We start from the raw sequence: 17471 nt of genomic DNA, 5'->3' as shown, positions 1-17471 counted from the left end.
AAAAAAAAAAAAAAAAAAAAGCGACTTTTCCATGGCCATCAAATGTAAAAGCATCACACAAAGAGAAATTTGATTAAATAAAGTCTTCACTCTTCAATCCCTATCTTTATACAACTACTGTTTAAGCTTAACACATTATCTCATTTCCATTCACATTAGCTTCTATTTCCCTTTTATTCATCTAGTAGTAAAATCACCTATTTGGTATTCTAATGTATGGGATTTGCTTTAAAATTAACCTAGTGACAGCATGTTGTGTAGACACATGTGACAAAATGCTGTCTATGAGGTGGAAATGCAGTGTTGGGTAGCAGGTCCACCCATGGGTTTAACTATAGCTTTCTATTTGTCAATGTGTTTGAACATTTTCATATATATGAAAAACATAGGGAATTTTATGAATTCATCTGTATGCTGATGGAACACTATTCTAGAGCATCCTAGCAGAGGGTCTGCTGGGGCAAATTCCTGCTCCAAATCTACTGTACCTTTGTCACTGGATTCATCTTCTTGTGTTTACACATAGCTTCGAATTCAGGCCGCAGCTGGAGCTGCTGCTGTTCTTCTTCAAAGTCCACCAGATCCCATTCATACTCAAGCCTGGCTTGTCGCTGCTTCCAAAACTCCAGAAACAGCGTTACTTCAGGGAAGGAAAGCATCAAGTTAAAAGCAACAATATATGCACAAATAAAAATAGTAAGACAGCAACCCTAGTGGCTGGAGGCATGGCTTGCAGTATAGAGGGCCTGCTGCCTTAGCAGAGGGTTCAAGTTCATCCCCCAAACACCTACATCTGGAGGTTCACACCATCCTTTAACTCCAGCTCCACAAAATTCAATGCCACGTCTTACTTCATTGGATACCCGATGTTATGTGCACACACATGCACATATTCACGCATGCACACAGATTGATAATAATAAAAATGTATCTTAAAACAGGAACTTTCACTTCTATTGTAAATTCTTTTGCTTGCAAAGCAGTTCACATGTTATCAGTTGGAAATGGCGTTCGTTTTTAATGTTGTGCTTATCAGTGACAACTGATGCAACATTAAATAATAATGCGGAAATAATTCATTAAGAAAATCCAAGTTAATTTCTTAATAGGTAAAGCTTTAAATATCTATCTATTCCCCTCATTCTGTCATGATATTTCATCTTGAAATTAGCTAAGCACTAACAATTGGTATAAATTTTAGAAACAGTATTGGTGACTATTATGCTCATTGAACAGTTAAACCCCTCTCAGGTCAAGATTGTCAAGGTGGTTATTCTAAGGAAAAATTAGGAAAACCCGATAACACAGATAGGGACAAAAGATGTCACATCATGGAAAATTAATCAGGCAAAGTATATTACATGAAAATAGAAAAGATACATTCTAACACCCAACTACAGTCATGATTTCTATGTGTTTCTTAAGATTTTATAAATCCATAAGGGTCTCAAGATTTGAATATTGTTGGAAAGGGATTTCTGAAATTTATAGAGACCATTTGCTTGAGCATTTTAGATTGAACTTAAATGAGTTTAAGTACAAGAAAGAGAACTGTTGGACACCATGGTGGATGGGGAGGAGGGGGAAAGGAAGAAGGAGGAGGAAGAGGAAGAGCAGGCGGTAGAGGAGAAGGAGGAGGAAGAAGAAGAGGGGAGGGGCAGGGAAGAGAAAGCAAAAAAGAGAGAAAGACAAAGAAAAGAGAAGAGGAAGATGTGGACAGCATTCAACACATATTTGAGCATACAAAATGTTCAACTCTGAAACTCTGGAAACTAAGGTTATGAAGTTGCTAAAGGTCTAAAGTAGCAGGTAGACCAGTGACTGGAGTCATAGGATAAAGGTTGTGCACAGACACATTTTAACCTCTGCATGTAGAACACTTGTCTGCTCTACAGTGGACACTATAGAAGCTGACAAATCACAATCAAGACTGAGTGAAATGAAACCACTGCATTTTTGGCACAGACCATGTGTGGATACACATCTTTGGTGATCTACAGTAGTATGTAGCTTAGGAAAATTTATAAAAACTGCTTATGACCTGGTTCCATAATAGAGATTCTCCTGACCTGAACAAAAGATCAAATGTAAATGATGAGTTCAGAAATATCTGCAATATATGGCGCAAAGGATTCCTTCGCTTGCTACAGAAACGCTAGCAGAGTTACAGCACTAAAAGTGCTCACAGTGGCAAAGGACGTCCAATGGTTAGTAAATATAAAAAACACTTGAGATGAAAAATGTGCGCAGCAAAACCGGAATGAGATGACATCCTATCCATCAAATCACATATGACCAAACAGCCTGCCAAACTTCTGGCTTCTCTAAGTGTTGAGAAATAAAACCAGAATGTGCATAAAAGTCCAGATTAATATAAGTCATATAAATATATATATATAGCAAAGCTTTTAAGTTGTACACATATATACATTTTTCTGAAAATTCACATGCTAAGAATTATTCTTAGAAGATTGTTGTATAAATATATTTGTTTCAGGAGCTGTAGACATAGCTCAATGTATAGAGTGCTGGCCTAGAGTGCATACATCTCTGTGTTCTATCCCTAGAACCATATAATCTTGGTGTGGTGGTAGACACCAGTAATCCTAGAATTTAGGCAGTAGAGGCAGGAGGATTGGAAGTTCAAGGTCACATAGGGAATTCAAGACCAGTCTGCACTTTATGAGATCTTGTCATAAAAAAAAAAAAAAAAAAAAAAAAAAAGCAAAGTTTATTCCAGAGCTCTTTCTAGTGGTAAAAAGAAAACAATTGACCAAGTTATACAACAGACTAGACATGATGTGATAAATTCACGAAATGTCACAATACAAAGAAAACTCTTTTGAAGGAGACCTTGTACTCACCCCAGATCCCCATGAAGAGCGCAAAGAACACAGTCGACTCGTTATCAAACAGATGGGAGAACTGTAAAAGCAACACGGCCAACAAAACAAAACAAAACAAAACAAAGCAAAAAAGAAAACAATATGAAACACATCCCCACAGAAAGGAGGTTTCAGTCTCCATCCCTCCCACATTGCACACTTACCTTTGAATGCAAACACGTGGTGTTCAGTCTCCAGTAATCACACACTTCATCACAAAGTGGGCACATGATCATCTGACCTCCGATGTTAGGGTCACAGATTTCGGTGCTACCCAGAGAAGTCAGATAAATAAAAAAGCATTAGTTTAAAGGGAAAAAAATTCTAAACAACTCTACCCAAACTGCTTAAGAAGCTTCCACTCACAACAACCATGGGAATGAAGTAAATGTTTCTATAGTGGCTTAAGACCTAGTCTAGGAAGTGGAGTCCTTAGACTACACTTTCTGAAACAGCCCGATGTAGAAGACCTAAGCAGGATCAAGCCAGATAACATCCCAGGCTGGATGGAGGATGAGGGACCATGAGATCCTACTTCTACCTGAAGAGCTAGTGACAACTGATGACTGGTGCTTGGAAATGGAGAGTCAGTTTTCTTTGGGGATGTGGCCCCGGAGAGGACACATGCTTCCGTACATGGTCCTACACGCTGCGTGTGAGGTCATCACCAAATGAACGCAGGAAATCAGGGAGGAAATGCCCAAATACCGAGGGGTGGTTTTCGTCAAATCATGTGTGAAGTTTTCAAGCAAGAAAAGAATAAATGAAGTTAAAACCAAGGGGGAAAAAAAAAGACAGTTTCCACAAAGTCCCCAGTAAGAAGAATACTACCTGCTGCCACAGGATACATTTTGAGGGCAACGGGGGAAAACAAGAAGAGTTGCATAAGCTGACACAAAGGCAGTCTTTATGAGTGTCAGTCTCTTGGGCTCACCTAGTTTGGTTATTTTCCATCGATAACAAGCCGTAGATGAAGCAGGCTAAGCCGACCAGAGCCGCAAACAACAGCATTTCTGTGTAATATCCGAGAAATACAAAATAGATACCGATTTTTTCTCCAAAATAATTCCTGTGATAGAGAGTCAAAATCAGAGGCTGGGAGAAAACCGAAGGCCACGTGGCACTGACTATTGACCAAACGCTGGCCAGCAAAGTTCACAGCAATCGTGCTTAAAAGCACTAATAGCCTGTGTAAGAAGAAAGCCACTAAGATAGAATTTAAATGCTAAATAACATCATATTGAGAACCTACGAATTTCAAGTTTGTATGTGTTTCATGTAGGTAATTGGATAATAAATAGATGCCAAAGTATCATATGAAGAAATGTAACTGGTACCATTGGCAAGTTAAAGCCGTATGCATACTCTGCATGGACGTTTGTCTTGCTTCTTTTCTGCAGTTGAAGGGGGTGCTGCAGCGACACTTGGGTATGTCTGCAACCCTTGCACCAAAGAGTGGGGAAGTTTACAGCGGGGCTCCTCAAACCTGTTTGTACTCTTTGGCAGGTTTCATGGAGCCCACCCTCAGGGACCTGAGAAGCACTCTCCCAGCTTCATGTAACTCGGCACCTTCCAAAGGCTTCTGCCGTGGGCAGCTTGACCGCTCAGAGGGTCTCAATGTTTACCCCTAATACTTTGAGAACTACAGAACTATAGAAACCCTATAGTTTCAGCCTTGCCCTGGGAGGAGAGAGCAGTGAATGAACAAAAAGGATACAATGCTCACCTCTCACAGAGAGCACTTTAAGCAGATTTTAAACAGCTTTCTCGTGCCCCATTCTAGCTCTTCAGCTTTTGGAACCTTTGTAATAAAGTCAGTGTCTTTCTGTGTGTCCTGTTTTCTTTTTAATGTTGATAAATGTTTATGCAGCTTTGCTTATTATTTTCCTGCAATGTCATCAGAGTCCCCAAGCTATCTGCTGTGGACAGCTTTCCCGCAGTACTTGTGAATGAACCTGCATCTCCTTGAGACTTTACTAAGAAACAAAAAACTTTCTATAATACTACACAACATTAACCTTACCGAAAGGACACCGGTATTCTTTTTCTCTCTTTTTTCCTGTCTTTCCTTTCTTGAGATAGTCTCACTCTATAACCTAGACTACCTTTGGGCTCTGCAAACCTCCTGTTTCAGCCGCCCCTGCACTATATCTAAGAACTAAACATTTTCTTTTTAAACATATTGTATTTAGCCACTTGAAAGTTTACAGTATCCATTTAGGAGGCATAGCAAGTGCCCAGAGCCAAAGAAAAAGCACAAGAAACACATATGAATGCTGAGACACACATATTCACACAGAAAAATCACAAAAACAAAATCAAAAACTGCAATATATAGTGATATTATATAACTGTAATATACCTGTATTACAAAATATCTGTAAAGTAAAATAGAAATTAATGTATAACATTGAAAAACGCTGACAAAGAATTTTGAGGCCAGAAATCTCCAAAAGTACCTTAGACCTTGTTTAGTGTTGTCTATTTACTGCAGGACATGGGGCCTGCCTTTCGTGTAGTTTGTGTACTGTCTTAGGGTTGTTTTTTTTTTTTATTATTGTTTCACATTAAATATTTTCTTTATTTATATTTCAAATGTTATCCCCTTGCCTGGTCCACTTCCCTATTCCCCTGCTCACCAACCCACCCATGCGTGCTTCCTGGTCCTGCCATTCCCCTACACTGGGGTACCAAGTCCTCACAGAACCAAGGGCCTCTCCTCCCATTGATGTCAGACAAAGACATCCTCTGCTACGTATGTGGCTATAGGCCTGGGTTCCTCCATGTGTACTCTTTGGTTGGTGCTTTAGTCCCTTGGAGCTCTAGAGGTACTGGTTGGTTCATATTGTTCCTCCTATGGGGCTACAAACCCATTCAGCTCCTTAGGTCCTTTCTCTAGTTCTTCCATTGTGGACCCTGAACTCAGTCCAATGGTTGGCTGAGAACATCCATTTCTGCATATTGTCAGACACTGGTAGAGCCCCACAGGAGACAATTATGTCAGGCTCCTGTCAACAAGCACTTGTTGGCATCCACAATAGTATCTGCATTGTTAACTGTATATGGGATGGATTCCCAAGTGGGACAGTCTCTGGATGGCCTTTCCTTCAGTCGCTGCTCCACACTTGGTCTCTGTACCTCCTCCCATGATTATTTTGTTCCCCCTTCTAAGGAGGACCAAAGTATCCACACTTTGCTCTTCCTTTGATTTGAGCTTCATGTGGTCTGTGAATTGCATCCTGGGTATTCTGACTTTCTGAGTTAATATCCACTTATCAGTGAGTGCATACTATGTGTGTACTTTTGTGACTGGGTTACCTCACTTGGGATATTTTCTAGTACCATCCATTTGCCTTAGAATTTCACAAATTCATAGTTTTTAATAGCTGAGTAGTATTCTGTTGTGTAAATGTACCACATTTTCTGTATCCATTTCTCTGTTAAGGGACATCTGGGTTCTTTCCAGCTTCTGCCTATTATAAATAAGGCTGCTCTAAACATAGTGGAGCAAATAGCAACCAACAGATTCGGAAAACATCTTTACTAACCCTATATCAAATAGAGTGTTAATCTCCAATATATACAATGAACTTAAAAATTTAGACTCTAGAGAACCAAATAACCCTATTAAAAATGGGGTACAGAACTAAATAAATTATCTGAGGAAACTTGAATGGTTGATAAGCACCTAAAGAAATGTTCAACATCCTTTTCATCAGGGAAATGCAAATCAAAATAATCCTGAGATTCCACCTCACACCAGTCAGAATGGCTAAGATTAAAAACTCAGGCGACAGCAGATACTGGCGAGAATGTGGAGAAAGAGGGACACTCCCCCATTGCTGGTAGAATTGCAAGATGGTATAACCACTCTGGAACTCAGTTTGGTGGTCCCTCAGAAAACTGGACATAGTACCTGAGGACCCAGCAATACCACTCCTTGGTATGTACCCAGAAGATGCTCCTACATGTAATAAGGACACATGCTCCACTATGTTCATAGCAACCTTATTTAGTTAGGGTTTTACTGGTATGAACAGATACTATGGCCAAGGTAACTTTTATAAGGATAACATTTAATTGGGGCTGGCTTATGGGTTCAATGGTTCAGTCTGTTATCATTAAGACAGGAGCATGGCAGCATTCAGGCACGCATGGTACAGAAGGAACTGAGAGTTTAACATCTTCATCTGAAGGCTGCTAGCAGAATCCTGGCTACCATGAAGCTAGGATTAGAGTCTTAAACCCCACACCTGGCACCCAGATCCACTGATCCACAGCCCTCTGTACATAGGTAGAGAGCTGGCCTCCAAGGTGTGCCCTCACTCCCTGGCTCAGAGGTGAGATAGCCACTTTTTCTCCAATAATTGTCCAAAGCTGGACTGGCCAGGAACTCACAGGGCACAGGAAGAGTGGGGCAGCTGGGATAGGAACCTTTCAGTCTCCATCTTCACTCAGGAGCTAAGGCTGTTGCACAGCCCTCTACACCCCAACTCTGCCCAGGAGAGAGCTGGTCTTGCAGGCCCATAGGAGGGACAAACTCTAGCTAGAGATGGCAAAACCAACTAACACCAGAGATAACCAGATGGCAAAAGCACAAGAACCTTAACAACAGAAAACAAGGCTACTCAGCATCATCAGAACCCAGTTCTCCCACCACAGCAAGTCCTTGTTACCCTAACACACCGGAAGAGCAAGATTTAGATTTAAAATCACATCTTATGATGCTAATAGAGGACTTTAAGAATGACATAAATGACTCCTTAAAAAAACATTACAGGAGAACACATGTAAAAATGTAGAAGATCTTACAGAGGAAATTAAAAAATCCCTTAAATAATTAAGGGAAAACACAAAACAATCCAGGATCTAAAAATGGAAGTAGAAACAATAAAGAAATCCAACAGGGAGACAACTCTGGAGATAGAAAGCCTAGGAAAGAGATCAGGAGTCATAGGTGCAAGCATCAACAACAGAATACAAGAGATAGAAGAGAGACTCTCAGGTGCAGAAGATACCATAGAAAACATTGACACAACAGTCAAACAAAATGCAAAATGCAAAAAGCTCCTAACCCAAACATCCAGGAAATCCAGGAACTCTATGAGAAGACCAAGCCTAACGATAAAAAATATAGAAGAGAGTGAAAATTCCCAACTTAAAGGGCCAGTAAACATTTTCAACAAAATTACAGAAGAAAACTTCCCTAACCTAAAGAAAGAGATGTCCATGAACATACAAGAAGTCTACAGAACTCCAAATAGATTAGACCTAAAAAGAAATTCCTCCCATCACATAATAATTAAAATACCAAATGCACAAAACAAAAAAAGAATATTAAAAGCAGTAAGGGAAAACAGTCAAGTAACATACAAAGGCCGGCCTATCAGAATTACACAAGACTTCTCACCAGAGACTATAAAAGCCAGGGGATCCTGGGCAGATATCATATAACTTCTAATAGAACACAAATACCAGCTCAGGCTACTACACTCAGCAAAACTCTCAATTATCACATAAGGAGAAACCAAGGTATTATAGGACAAAAACAAATTTACACAGTATCTTTCCATAAATCCAGCCCTTCAAAGGCTAATAGAAGGAAAACTCCAATACAAGGCAGGAAACTATATCCTAGAAAAAGCAAGAAAATAATCTTTTAACAAACAAAAAAGAAGATACTCACATAAACATAATTCCACCTCTAACAACAAAAATAACAGGAATAAACAATCAATTTTCTTTACTATCTCTTAATATCAGTGGACTCAATTCTCCAATAAAAACACACAGACTAACAGACTGGATACATAAAAAGGACCCAACATTTTCCTGCATACAGAAAGCACACCTCAGTGACAAAGGCAGATACTACCTCAGAGTAAAAGGCTGAAAACCAATTTTCCAGGCAAATCGTCCCAAGAAACAAGCTGGAGTAACCATTCTAATATTGAATAAAATCGTCTTTTGACCTTAAGTTACCAAAAAAAAAGATAAGGAAGGACACTTTATATCCATCAAAGGAAAAATCTACCAAGAAGAACTCTCAATTCTGAACATCTATGCTCTAAATGCAAGGGCACCCACATTAATAAGAGAAACTTTACTAAAGTTCAAAGCACACATTGCACCTAACACAATAATAGTGGGAGATTTCAACACCCCATTAGCAACAATGGACAGATCCTGGAAACAGAAACTAAACAGAGACACAGTGAAACTAACAGAAGTTTTGAGACAAGTGGATTTAATAGGTGTTCTATAGAACATTTTATTCTAAAACAGAAAAATAAACCTTCTTCTCGGAACCTCATGGTACCTTCTCCAAAATTGGCCACATAATCGGCCACAAAACAGGCCTTAATAGATACAAGAAGAGTGAAATAATCACATGCATTCCCTCAGATCACCATGTTCTAAGGCTGGTCTTCAATAACAAAAACAATAGAGAGCCCACATACATGTGGAAGCTGAACAACATCCTTCTCGATGATAACTTGGTCAAGGAAGAAAGAAAGAAAGAAATTAAAGACTTTTTAGAGTTTAATGAAAATGAAGCCAAAACATACCCAAACTTATGGGATACAATAAAAGCAGTCCAAGAGGAAAACTCATAGCTCTGAGTGCCTCCAAAAAGAAACTGGAGAGAGCATACGCTAGCAGTTTGATAGCACATCTGAAAACTCTTTAACAAAAAGAAGCAAATAGAACCAAGAGGAATAGACAATGGGAAATAATCAAACTCAGGACTGAAATCAACCAAGTAAAAACAAAAAGAACTATATAAAGAATCAACCAAACCAGGAGCTGGTTCTTCGAGAAAATCAACACAATAGATAAACCCTTAGCAAGACTAACAAGAGGGCACAGAGACCGTATCCAAATTAAGAAAATAAGAAACAAAAAAGGAGATGTAACAACAGAACATGAGGAAATCCACTCATCAGATCCTACTACTAAAGCTTATACTCAACAAAACTGGAAAAATTCTGGATGAAATGGACAATTTTCTAGACAGATACCAAATACCAAAATTAAATCACAATCAGATAAACTATCTAAAAAGTTCCATAACCCCTAAAGAAATAGAAGCAGTCATTAATAGTCTCCCAACCACAAAAAAAATTCAGGACCAGATAGATTTAGTACAGAGTTCTATCAGACCTTCAAAGAGGACCTAATATCAATACTCTTCAAACTATTCCACAGAATAGAAACAGAAGGAACACTACCCAATTATTCTATTAAGCCAGAATTACTCTGACACCTAAAAAATACAAATATACAACAAAGAAAGAGAACTTCAGACCATTCTTGCTTATGAATATTGATGTAAAAATACTCAATAAAATTCTCACAAACCGAATCCAAGAACACATCAAAACAATCATCCATCATGATCAAATAGGCTTTATCCCAGGAATGCAGGGATGTTTCAGTATATGGAAATCCATCAATGCAATACACTATATAAACAAATTCAAAGAAAAAACCCACATGATCATCTCATTAGATCCTGAGAAAGCATTTGACAAAATCCAACACCAATTCATGATAAAAGTCTTGGAAAGATCAGGAATTCAAGGCCCATACCTAAACATATCAAGAGCAATATACAGCAAACCAGTAGCTAGCATCAAGCTAAATGAAAGGAAACTTGAAGCAATCCCACTAAAATCAGGGACTAAACAAGGCTGCCCATTTTCTCCCTACCTACTCAATATAGTACTTGAAGTCCTAGCCATAGAAATTAGACATCAAAAGGAGATCAAAGGGATACAAATTGCCCCTCTATAGCACTCTAAGCTCTCTGTCTTACTCCACTCCACAGCTGCTGCTGTTCTCCGTAGTCATCCTATGGTACTGGCATCTCCACTATGCTGGAGTCTTCTGCTGCAACTTGGCTTCACTTTCAACAGTAGCCTCTCATAGGGTTTCTTCATGGTGCCAAGCCTCAACTACTTTACATGACTTGTTCATTCCTAGCTTCCTTCAACTGCCACTGAGGCTGCTCCTTCACAATGGTCTTTCCTAACATCTCACAGTGCCAAGCCTCAGCTACTCTCCATGCCTTCAAAACTAGTACCACCTGGGTGACTCTCACATCTTACCAAGTCCAGCTGCAGCACGAGGTACACCTTGGCTATCTCTGGAACACAGCTTCTTTGTGTTCTCAGAAAACAATTCCCAGATTTCACCCCAATGAGGTTGGTGCTTCTTAGTCACCATTAATTTCTTAGCTCCAGCTAACCACCATCCCAATAAACCCTTTTATTCTCAACTTTCAAGTCATATCAATGTGGCTAAAGCTGTCAAGTTCTCCTGTTTGTGGGGGCTAGAACATGTCCTCCTCTTTTTCTATTACATCTTACTCAGAGATCATCATGCCTCGATCTCCTGAGTGCTTGGATTAAATGTGTACTATCACACCTGGACCTAAACTTTTCTTGACCTGGACATTGCTCTTGTTCAGGATGGCCTTGAACTCGGAGATCTGCTTGCCTCTGTCTCTGGGGATTAAAGGTGTCTACCATCACACCTGAACCTAAGCTTTTCTTTAATTCTTTTTCACAAGATCGTTACAAGCATGACCACAGTGCCTCATGATCCTGATCACATGGTGCTCTCCATTTCTGGATTGTAGTTCATTTCAGATGGAGCCAAACTGACAATTGAGAATAACCACGACAATCTACCCCTTATCAATTTGACTCACAATTATATCTCCTTATGTTCAAATGAAAACAATAATCAGGTTATAATAACACCCAGTATGATATAGCTATCCCTTGTTCAACTGCAAATGCATAAACAATAAGAGCAGCTAGGCGAGATCTTGCCCAAGTTCACCATTCCCTTAATTTGTTTAGTTCCTTAACACAAAACTTAGCTCATTCTACTTCCTGATGCCCCTTTAATCTTTGAAGCATATATTTTGTATTTTCTTTCTGTCTCATTTTGCTACATCTGACCAAAATGCTCTTTACAAGAGTAAACCATGGGACAGATGCTAGGTTGTTTTGATACTTCCTTCCTCAATGCAATTAATGTAAATCTCTTCAATTTAGTCTTATGGCAGACTGTTCAGACAAGGGTAAAAAGTAGCCACATTCTTCAAAATATCACAAGAACAATCTGTAGACAATGTAACAAACCTCTCCTCCTCTGAAACCCTTTGAGTCAAGCCCCCAGAGCTCAGTGTCTTCTATATTCTTATGAGGATGGCTCATTGAGCCCCACTTAATGCATTCCACTTCTTTCCAAATCAAAAGTCCCCAAATCCACATCTTAAGGTCTTATTGCTGTTGAAGAGACACCATGACCAAGGCAATTCTTATAAAGGCAAATATTTAATTGGTGCTCCCTTACAGTTTCAGTGATTTTTTTCTATTATCTTCATTGTGGGAGGCATGACAGTATGCAGTCAGACACGGTGCTGGAGGAACTGAGGGCTATACATCATTTATCTATCTATCTATCTATGTATCTATCTATGTATCTATCTATGTATCTATGTATCTATCTATGTATCTATGTATCTATCTATCTATCTATCTATCTATTTAATTTTTATTCAATCCTTTTTTTTTTTTACACTCCAGATGTTATCCCTCTCCAGGTCCATCTTCTGACTATTCCTCATTCCGTAGCTCCTTCCCACACCCTGTCTCCACAAGGGTGTCCTGACTCTCATCTCCTACCCCACCAGACCTCTAAACTTGATCTGAAGGCGGCTAGGAGAAAACAGTATTTTATAGCCAGCCAGGATGAGGCTTTCTTCTGCACTGGGTGGAACCTGAGCACAGGAGACCTCAAAGCCTACCTACATAGTGACAAATTTTCCTCTCACAAGGCTATACTGTAGAATCCAAAATAAATTCAAGACCACCATCCCCTGAAGGGACTTTCCAAACTATATAGTTTTAGCGGTCAAAATGACCAGACCAAGTCTACAGCTGCCAAAACAAGATTAGCTGTTTTCGGAAAAATAACCATAACAAAAATAACAGTTCTTGGAAAAATTCTCCTGCTCTGCCTCGCACTAAATTCCAAGAAAAACCATAAGGGCAGGCAGAGTGAGTCATTAGGCCACAGATAGTCACCCCATGCAAACCAACCAATGCCTGAAAGGGTTACTTGCTACGCCAATTAGAATAAGCCAGCTAGCCCTGTTGCCTAAATCTGCCCTTTACAGGGTATAAAAAGTGTGTTCTTTCTTTGTTTGGATTCTATCCTCTTGCCTGCATGCTGGGTGGGGGGGTGGTCCCCAACGCATTGGATCAATAAAAATCCTCTTGCAGTTTTCAGCAATATCGATCTCTGTGGTCTTTGTGAGTGAGGGTCTTTTGGCGGACTCCAACTATACCTTCTTCAATAAGTCCAAAATAATAATGCCACTCCCTATGTTCATGCATTCAAACACATAAATCTATGGGGGCCAAACATATTTAAATAGCTACACATACAAAGTACTTTTACTAAACTTTGGTCTTGATGAATAAAATTAAAAGTACAGGCTAACAACTAAACCTTCATGTATGCTTTTTATTTTGTTGTTGTTGTTCTTTGAGAATTTTATACGCTTATATGTGCATTCTGATTATTATCCTCCTTCTCTCTAATCTTCATCTCAACTTTACCCCCACCCCAGTTTCCTTCCCATATTCATGGCTTCATTTTTGTTGTTTTCTGAGACTTTTATTAGCCCAGTTTCTAATTATGTGTCTGTGTATATGGGCACAAGAGTGCAATGCCCCTGGAGGCCAGAAGAAGGCATAGGACACCCTTAGCTGAAGTTAAAGGTGATTATTTCCTGTACTCACTCAGTTGTGAGTGCTAGAAACTGAACTTGTGTCCTCAAAACCAAACTGTGTCCTCAAAAAAAAAAAAAATGCAGCAGGTGCTCTTAACTGCGGAACACAGTTTCTGATGTCATTTTGACACAGGATTTCACAAAGTTTCTATATGAATATGTGACTTATTTATACAAAACCACTTTTTAGATGTTAATTATTCTCTGTCCTTATATTACCACCTAGGCTGCTTTGAATGTTCAAATTATGATGTCACCATGGAGACATCACTTAACCAGGGCAGAGCTGCTGGATCATTCACAAAGAATGTATTTGACTTCATAAGAAACTAACAATATAATGGGCCATACAGTCCCATGAATGGTGTTTGAGATTTGAAATGGCTGTCTGCTTGGCTCTAAGATGTCTTCTTGTGTGGTCTTTGATTTTGTGTTGACCAGTAGAAATGTGGTGCCACCTCAATGACATTGTGTTTATACTTCCCTGTGGATAACTATGAATAAGTTTCTCATGTGCTGCTGCCATCCATAAACCTAACTCTCTAGTGAAGTACCTGTTGCATACTTTTGTCAATTTCTCCATTACCACATGAGTCACTCCTATATTCTAGATGAAAGTCTTTCACTGATGTGTTTATTGCACATAGTTTTTGTTGTGGTGTACTATGTCTTTAATAAAATGCACTTCTTATTGTGTCTGTTGTGCCTGATCTGAGAATTATACTCTGACATTTATTCCTCTTATCTATCTAAATTTATATTTTTGCACCAGAAAGGGTCCAGATATACATCTTGCACATGATCATCCACTTGTGCCAGCTTCATTTACTCACACCAATGCCTTTGCCCACATGGGCTCTTCAGCTGAATATCAAGGCACTGCTATACATGAGTCTATTTATGAGTGCATTTTTTATTATAATACTCATTTGGAAACAATTTCAAATACACAAAATAGTTATAAGAATAATTTTAGAAACATCCACATATACCCTTTGAGTCTATTATTTACTACACATTGACTGCATGCATTTTTAAAAATGAGATTATAGAGCCAAGAATTTTACAGATCTCTTGAGATCAACACACAACATTCACAGGTCAGTTTCTCCTGTACTCTAACTTCTACTTCTCTGGAAGTAAAACGAAATTAGCATAGATACTTAAACTAAAATGTAAAGCAATCACATTGAATTTTCAAAAGGACAGGAAAGCCTCATTTCCATGTTCAAGATGACCCACGCAGCATTTCTGTGCCATGACTAAGTGTATGCCTCTTGTATGAGAACAGAATTAGGCTAGTCCAGCCTATCTAAGTGCTAGGTTCTGACACTTAATGGCTATGCTGCAACATTCTCTTCATAGATCATGGCAACAAGTATCTGCTTCAAAATGAACAAATAATAGAAAAGAGAGAGGCTCTGATTCATTGTGAGTAACAAGGCAGTGAACATAGTAGTCTGCTGTAGACCTGTGAACTAAGACCATATGATTGGCTTTTAAGGGTCACAGTGCTGAATGAACTTACCGAATCAAATGAAAAGGTTGCTCCTTGTAAAAGTAGGAAAATCGAGCCCAGTTCTTGCAAAGGTTGTACCTTTCATTGGGGCGAGTAGTTTTTGATGGTTTCCAATACTGGCCCTGCTCACAGTCAAGGAGAAGGTAAGAGGAGAAAGCAAGATTCACCAATGATTAACGGGGGAGGAGAGCTCTCTGGACAGGTGGTCAATGGGCAAAGCTCATACCATCATTTACTGATAGATTTTGGATTCATTTTCCACTCACGCAAAGTCATTTGCTACAGTTATCAAAACCCCAGTCAGGGTGATTTATTACGTTGGTCTAGGAAGCAAAGTGCCACGTACACAAGTAACTATCTAACCTATTAAAAATTATGTGCACATGAGAACTGCTGAGGCAGTGTGGTGTGAGTACTTAGCTTCAAGTTTGATGCAAGTGAAAATTATGATAAGGTGTGACATTTTATGTTATACTAATTTAAGCTTTTCGTTGTTGTTGTTCTGTAAGCAACATGACTGTTGTTTGAGAAATAAAACATTATTGAAGCATTTGGGGATGGCGTAAAACACCACCCTAAAATACACACACACACACACACACACACAAAATTCACCACTTTAAAATTTTCATTCAGAACAGATGTCAAAATGGTGAAGTCCAGCTGCCTCTAAAGACAACTTAGTGACATCCATTCCCAGTGAATAACGAAGGCTGTGCTAAAAAGGCTGGATGAATAGATGAAAGGTACTCTGGAGCCAGGGCAGGCGTTGGGTTAAGAGAATCAGTGTGTGACAGGTAAATAAAAGAACAAAAATTCTCAGAGTCTTCAACATATCACTTCTATAAAGTGTAAAGAAAGAAAGTAATCACCTTTGTAATGAAAGATTGGCAAAGAATGCCTAGCAAAATGTGTACTAACCTAACCAGATCCTTCTATGTTATCAGCCCGCCTATCAGTATCTTGAATCTGTAATCCTCACATGGTTCTTCATCCATAGATGAAGACCATGAGCATCTTGAGGTGGAGATGTTAGAGGAGGATAGGCAGCTTCTCCACCCTTCTGTTAAGGGGTCACATGCCAGTTGAAAGGGGGAAATTCTTATATGAATCTGGTACTGTAATCTATAGGAAACAGGTTACAGTCATCCTGTGGAACCATCTTTTATTTTTGGTAACAATTTTTTTATTAGATATTTTCTTCATTTACATTTCAAATGCTATCCCAAAAGTCCCTTACACCCCCCCCCCCGCCCTGCTCCCCAACCCACCCACTCCTGCTTCCTGGCCCTGGCATTCCCCTGTATTGGGGCATATAATGTTTGCAAGACCAAGGGCCTCTCTCATCTTAAAGTCATATTTCACAGTATTGATTGGTTCTTTACAGTTTAAGTCATGTGAAGTTTGGCTATAGGCATTTAAAATCACTTCTAATTCTAGAGATGGAAAGGGTGGGGACTCAGATGGGAGGAGAGGTTGGATGGATCTCAGAAGACCTTGGGGGAAGGAAAGCCATAATCAGAATATAGTGTATAAAAATCTATTTTCAATAAAAGAAAAATAGACAAAATATCACTTCAGCGGTGTATCCATCAAACCATCATCACTCAAAATAGAGAAAAGGTTTTCCCATTTGTTCCAATGGAAATATTGGTTTCTTCTCCACGCTGAGGGAGGCATTTCTTGTAGGAAACACATCATTTACAAGTCTTTTAGAGGTAGGACAGAGTGCTATTGAAACACGAGCAATGAGATCCAAAAGATGGTCTCGAAGCAGTGAATAGACGTCTCCAATTGCATGATTTCTATCACTAAGCCACTGGGACGCTGAATGCACTTAACCACTGAAGTGCAAACATTTCTCTGGAAAGCCACAGGTTTCCCAGCTCTTTTCAGGTTTGATTAACTGCACTCAACATATAAACAGTCACTTCTTTGGGAAACACAAAGGGCTCCATATTTTTGTGTGGTGAGTTACTGACCCCAAAGAAAATGTCCTTGGGATTTTGGTTGTTGGTAAAAATACTTCTAATGATGGACATCCTCAGCACTCAGTGCACCTATACATCTGCTTTGTTTCTAGGGAATCCATGATATTTGACCTTGGATTTATTGTTGTTTGAAAGTAATACCCCGCAAAATGCTTTCCATGTGACTGAAACCAGTTCTCCAATTGGTAGAAAAATGAGGGCATCTTTAAAAAAAAAATCACAACCTTGTGTTTTGGAGATTGTATCTTGGATATTCTAGGTTT

The 17471-nt window shown here is 39.2% G+C and overlaps 1 protein-coding gene across 3 annotated transcripts in view; it reads right to left on the bottom strand.

Moving 5' to 3' along the window:
• Positions 1–17471, bottom strand: part of Ano5 (anoctamin 5) — an 86443-nt gene that overhangs the window by 21447 nt on the left and 47525 nt on the right. For all 3 annotated transcript variants that reach the window (XM_021212092.1, XM_021212109.1, XM_021212101.2), the window contains 5 exons: positions 15227–15339; positions 3820–3954; positions 3050–3155; positions 2865–2925; positions 489–640 (listed from right to left, as the gene is read on the bottom strand). In XM_021212092.1, coding sequence (XP_021067751.1) covers positions 489–640; positions 2865–2925; positions 3050–3155; positions 3820–3954; positions 15227–15339 — 567 coding nt within the window. The remainder of the gene's footprint in view (positions 1–488; positions 641–2864; positions 2926–3049; positions 3156–3819; positions 3955–15226; positions 15340–17471) is intronic.

The sequence above is a fragment of the Mus pahari genome, chromosome 1 (assembly GCF_900095145.1).
Source record: "Mus pahari chromosome 1, PAHARI_EIJ_v1.1, whole genome shotgun sequence".
In the NCBI taxonomy this organism is placed as follows: Eukaryota; Metazoa; Chordata; class Mammalia; order Rodentia; family Muridae; genus Mus; species Mus pahari.
Note: the sequence above shows the minus strand (reverse complement) of the source record. Positions and strands in the feature narration are given on the sequence as shown.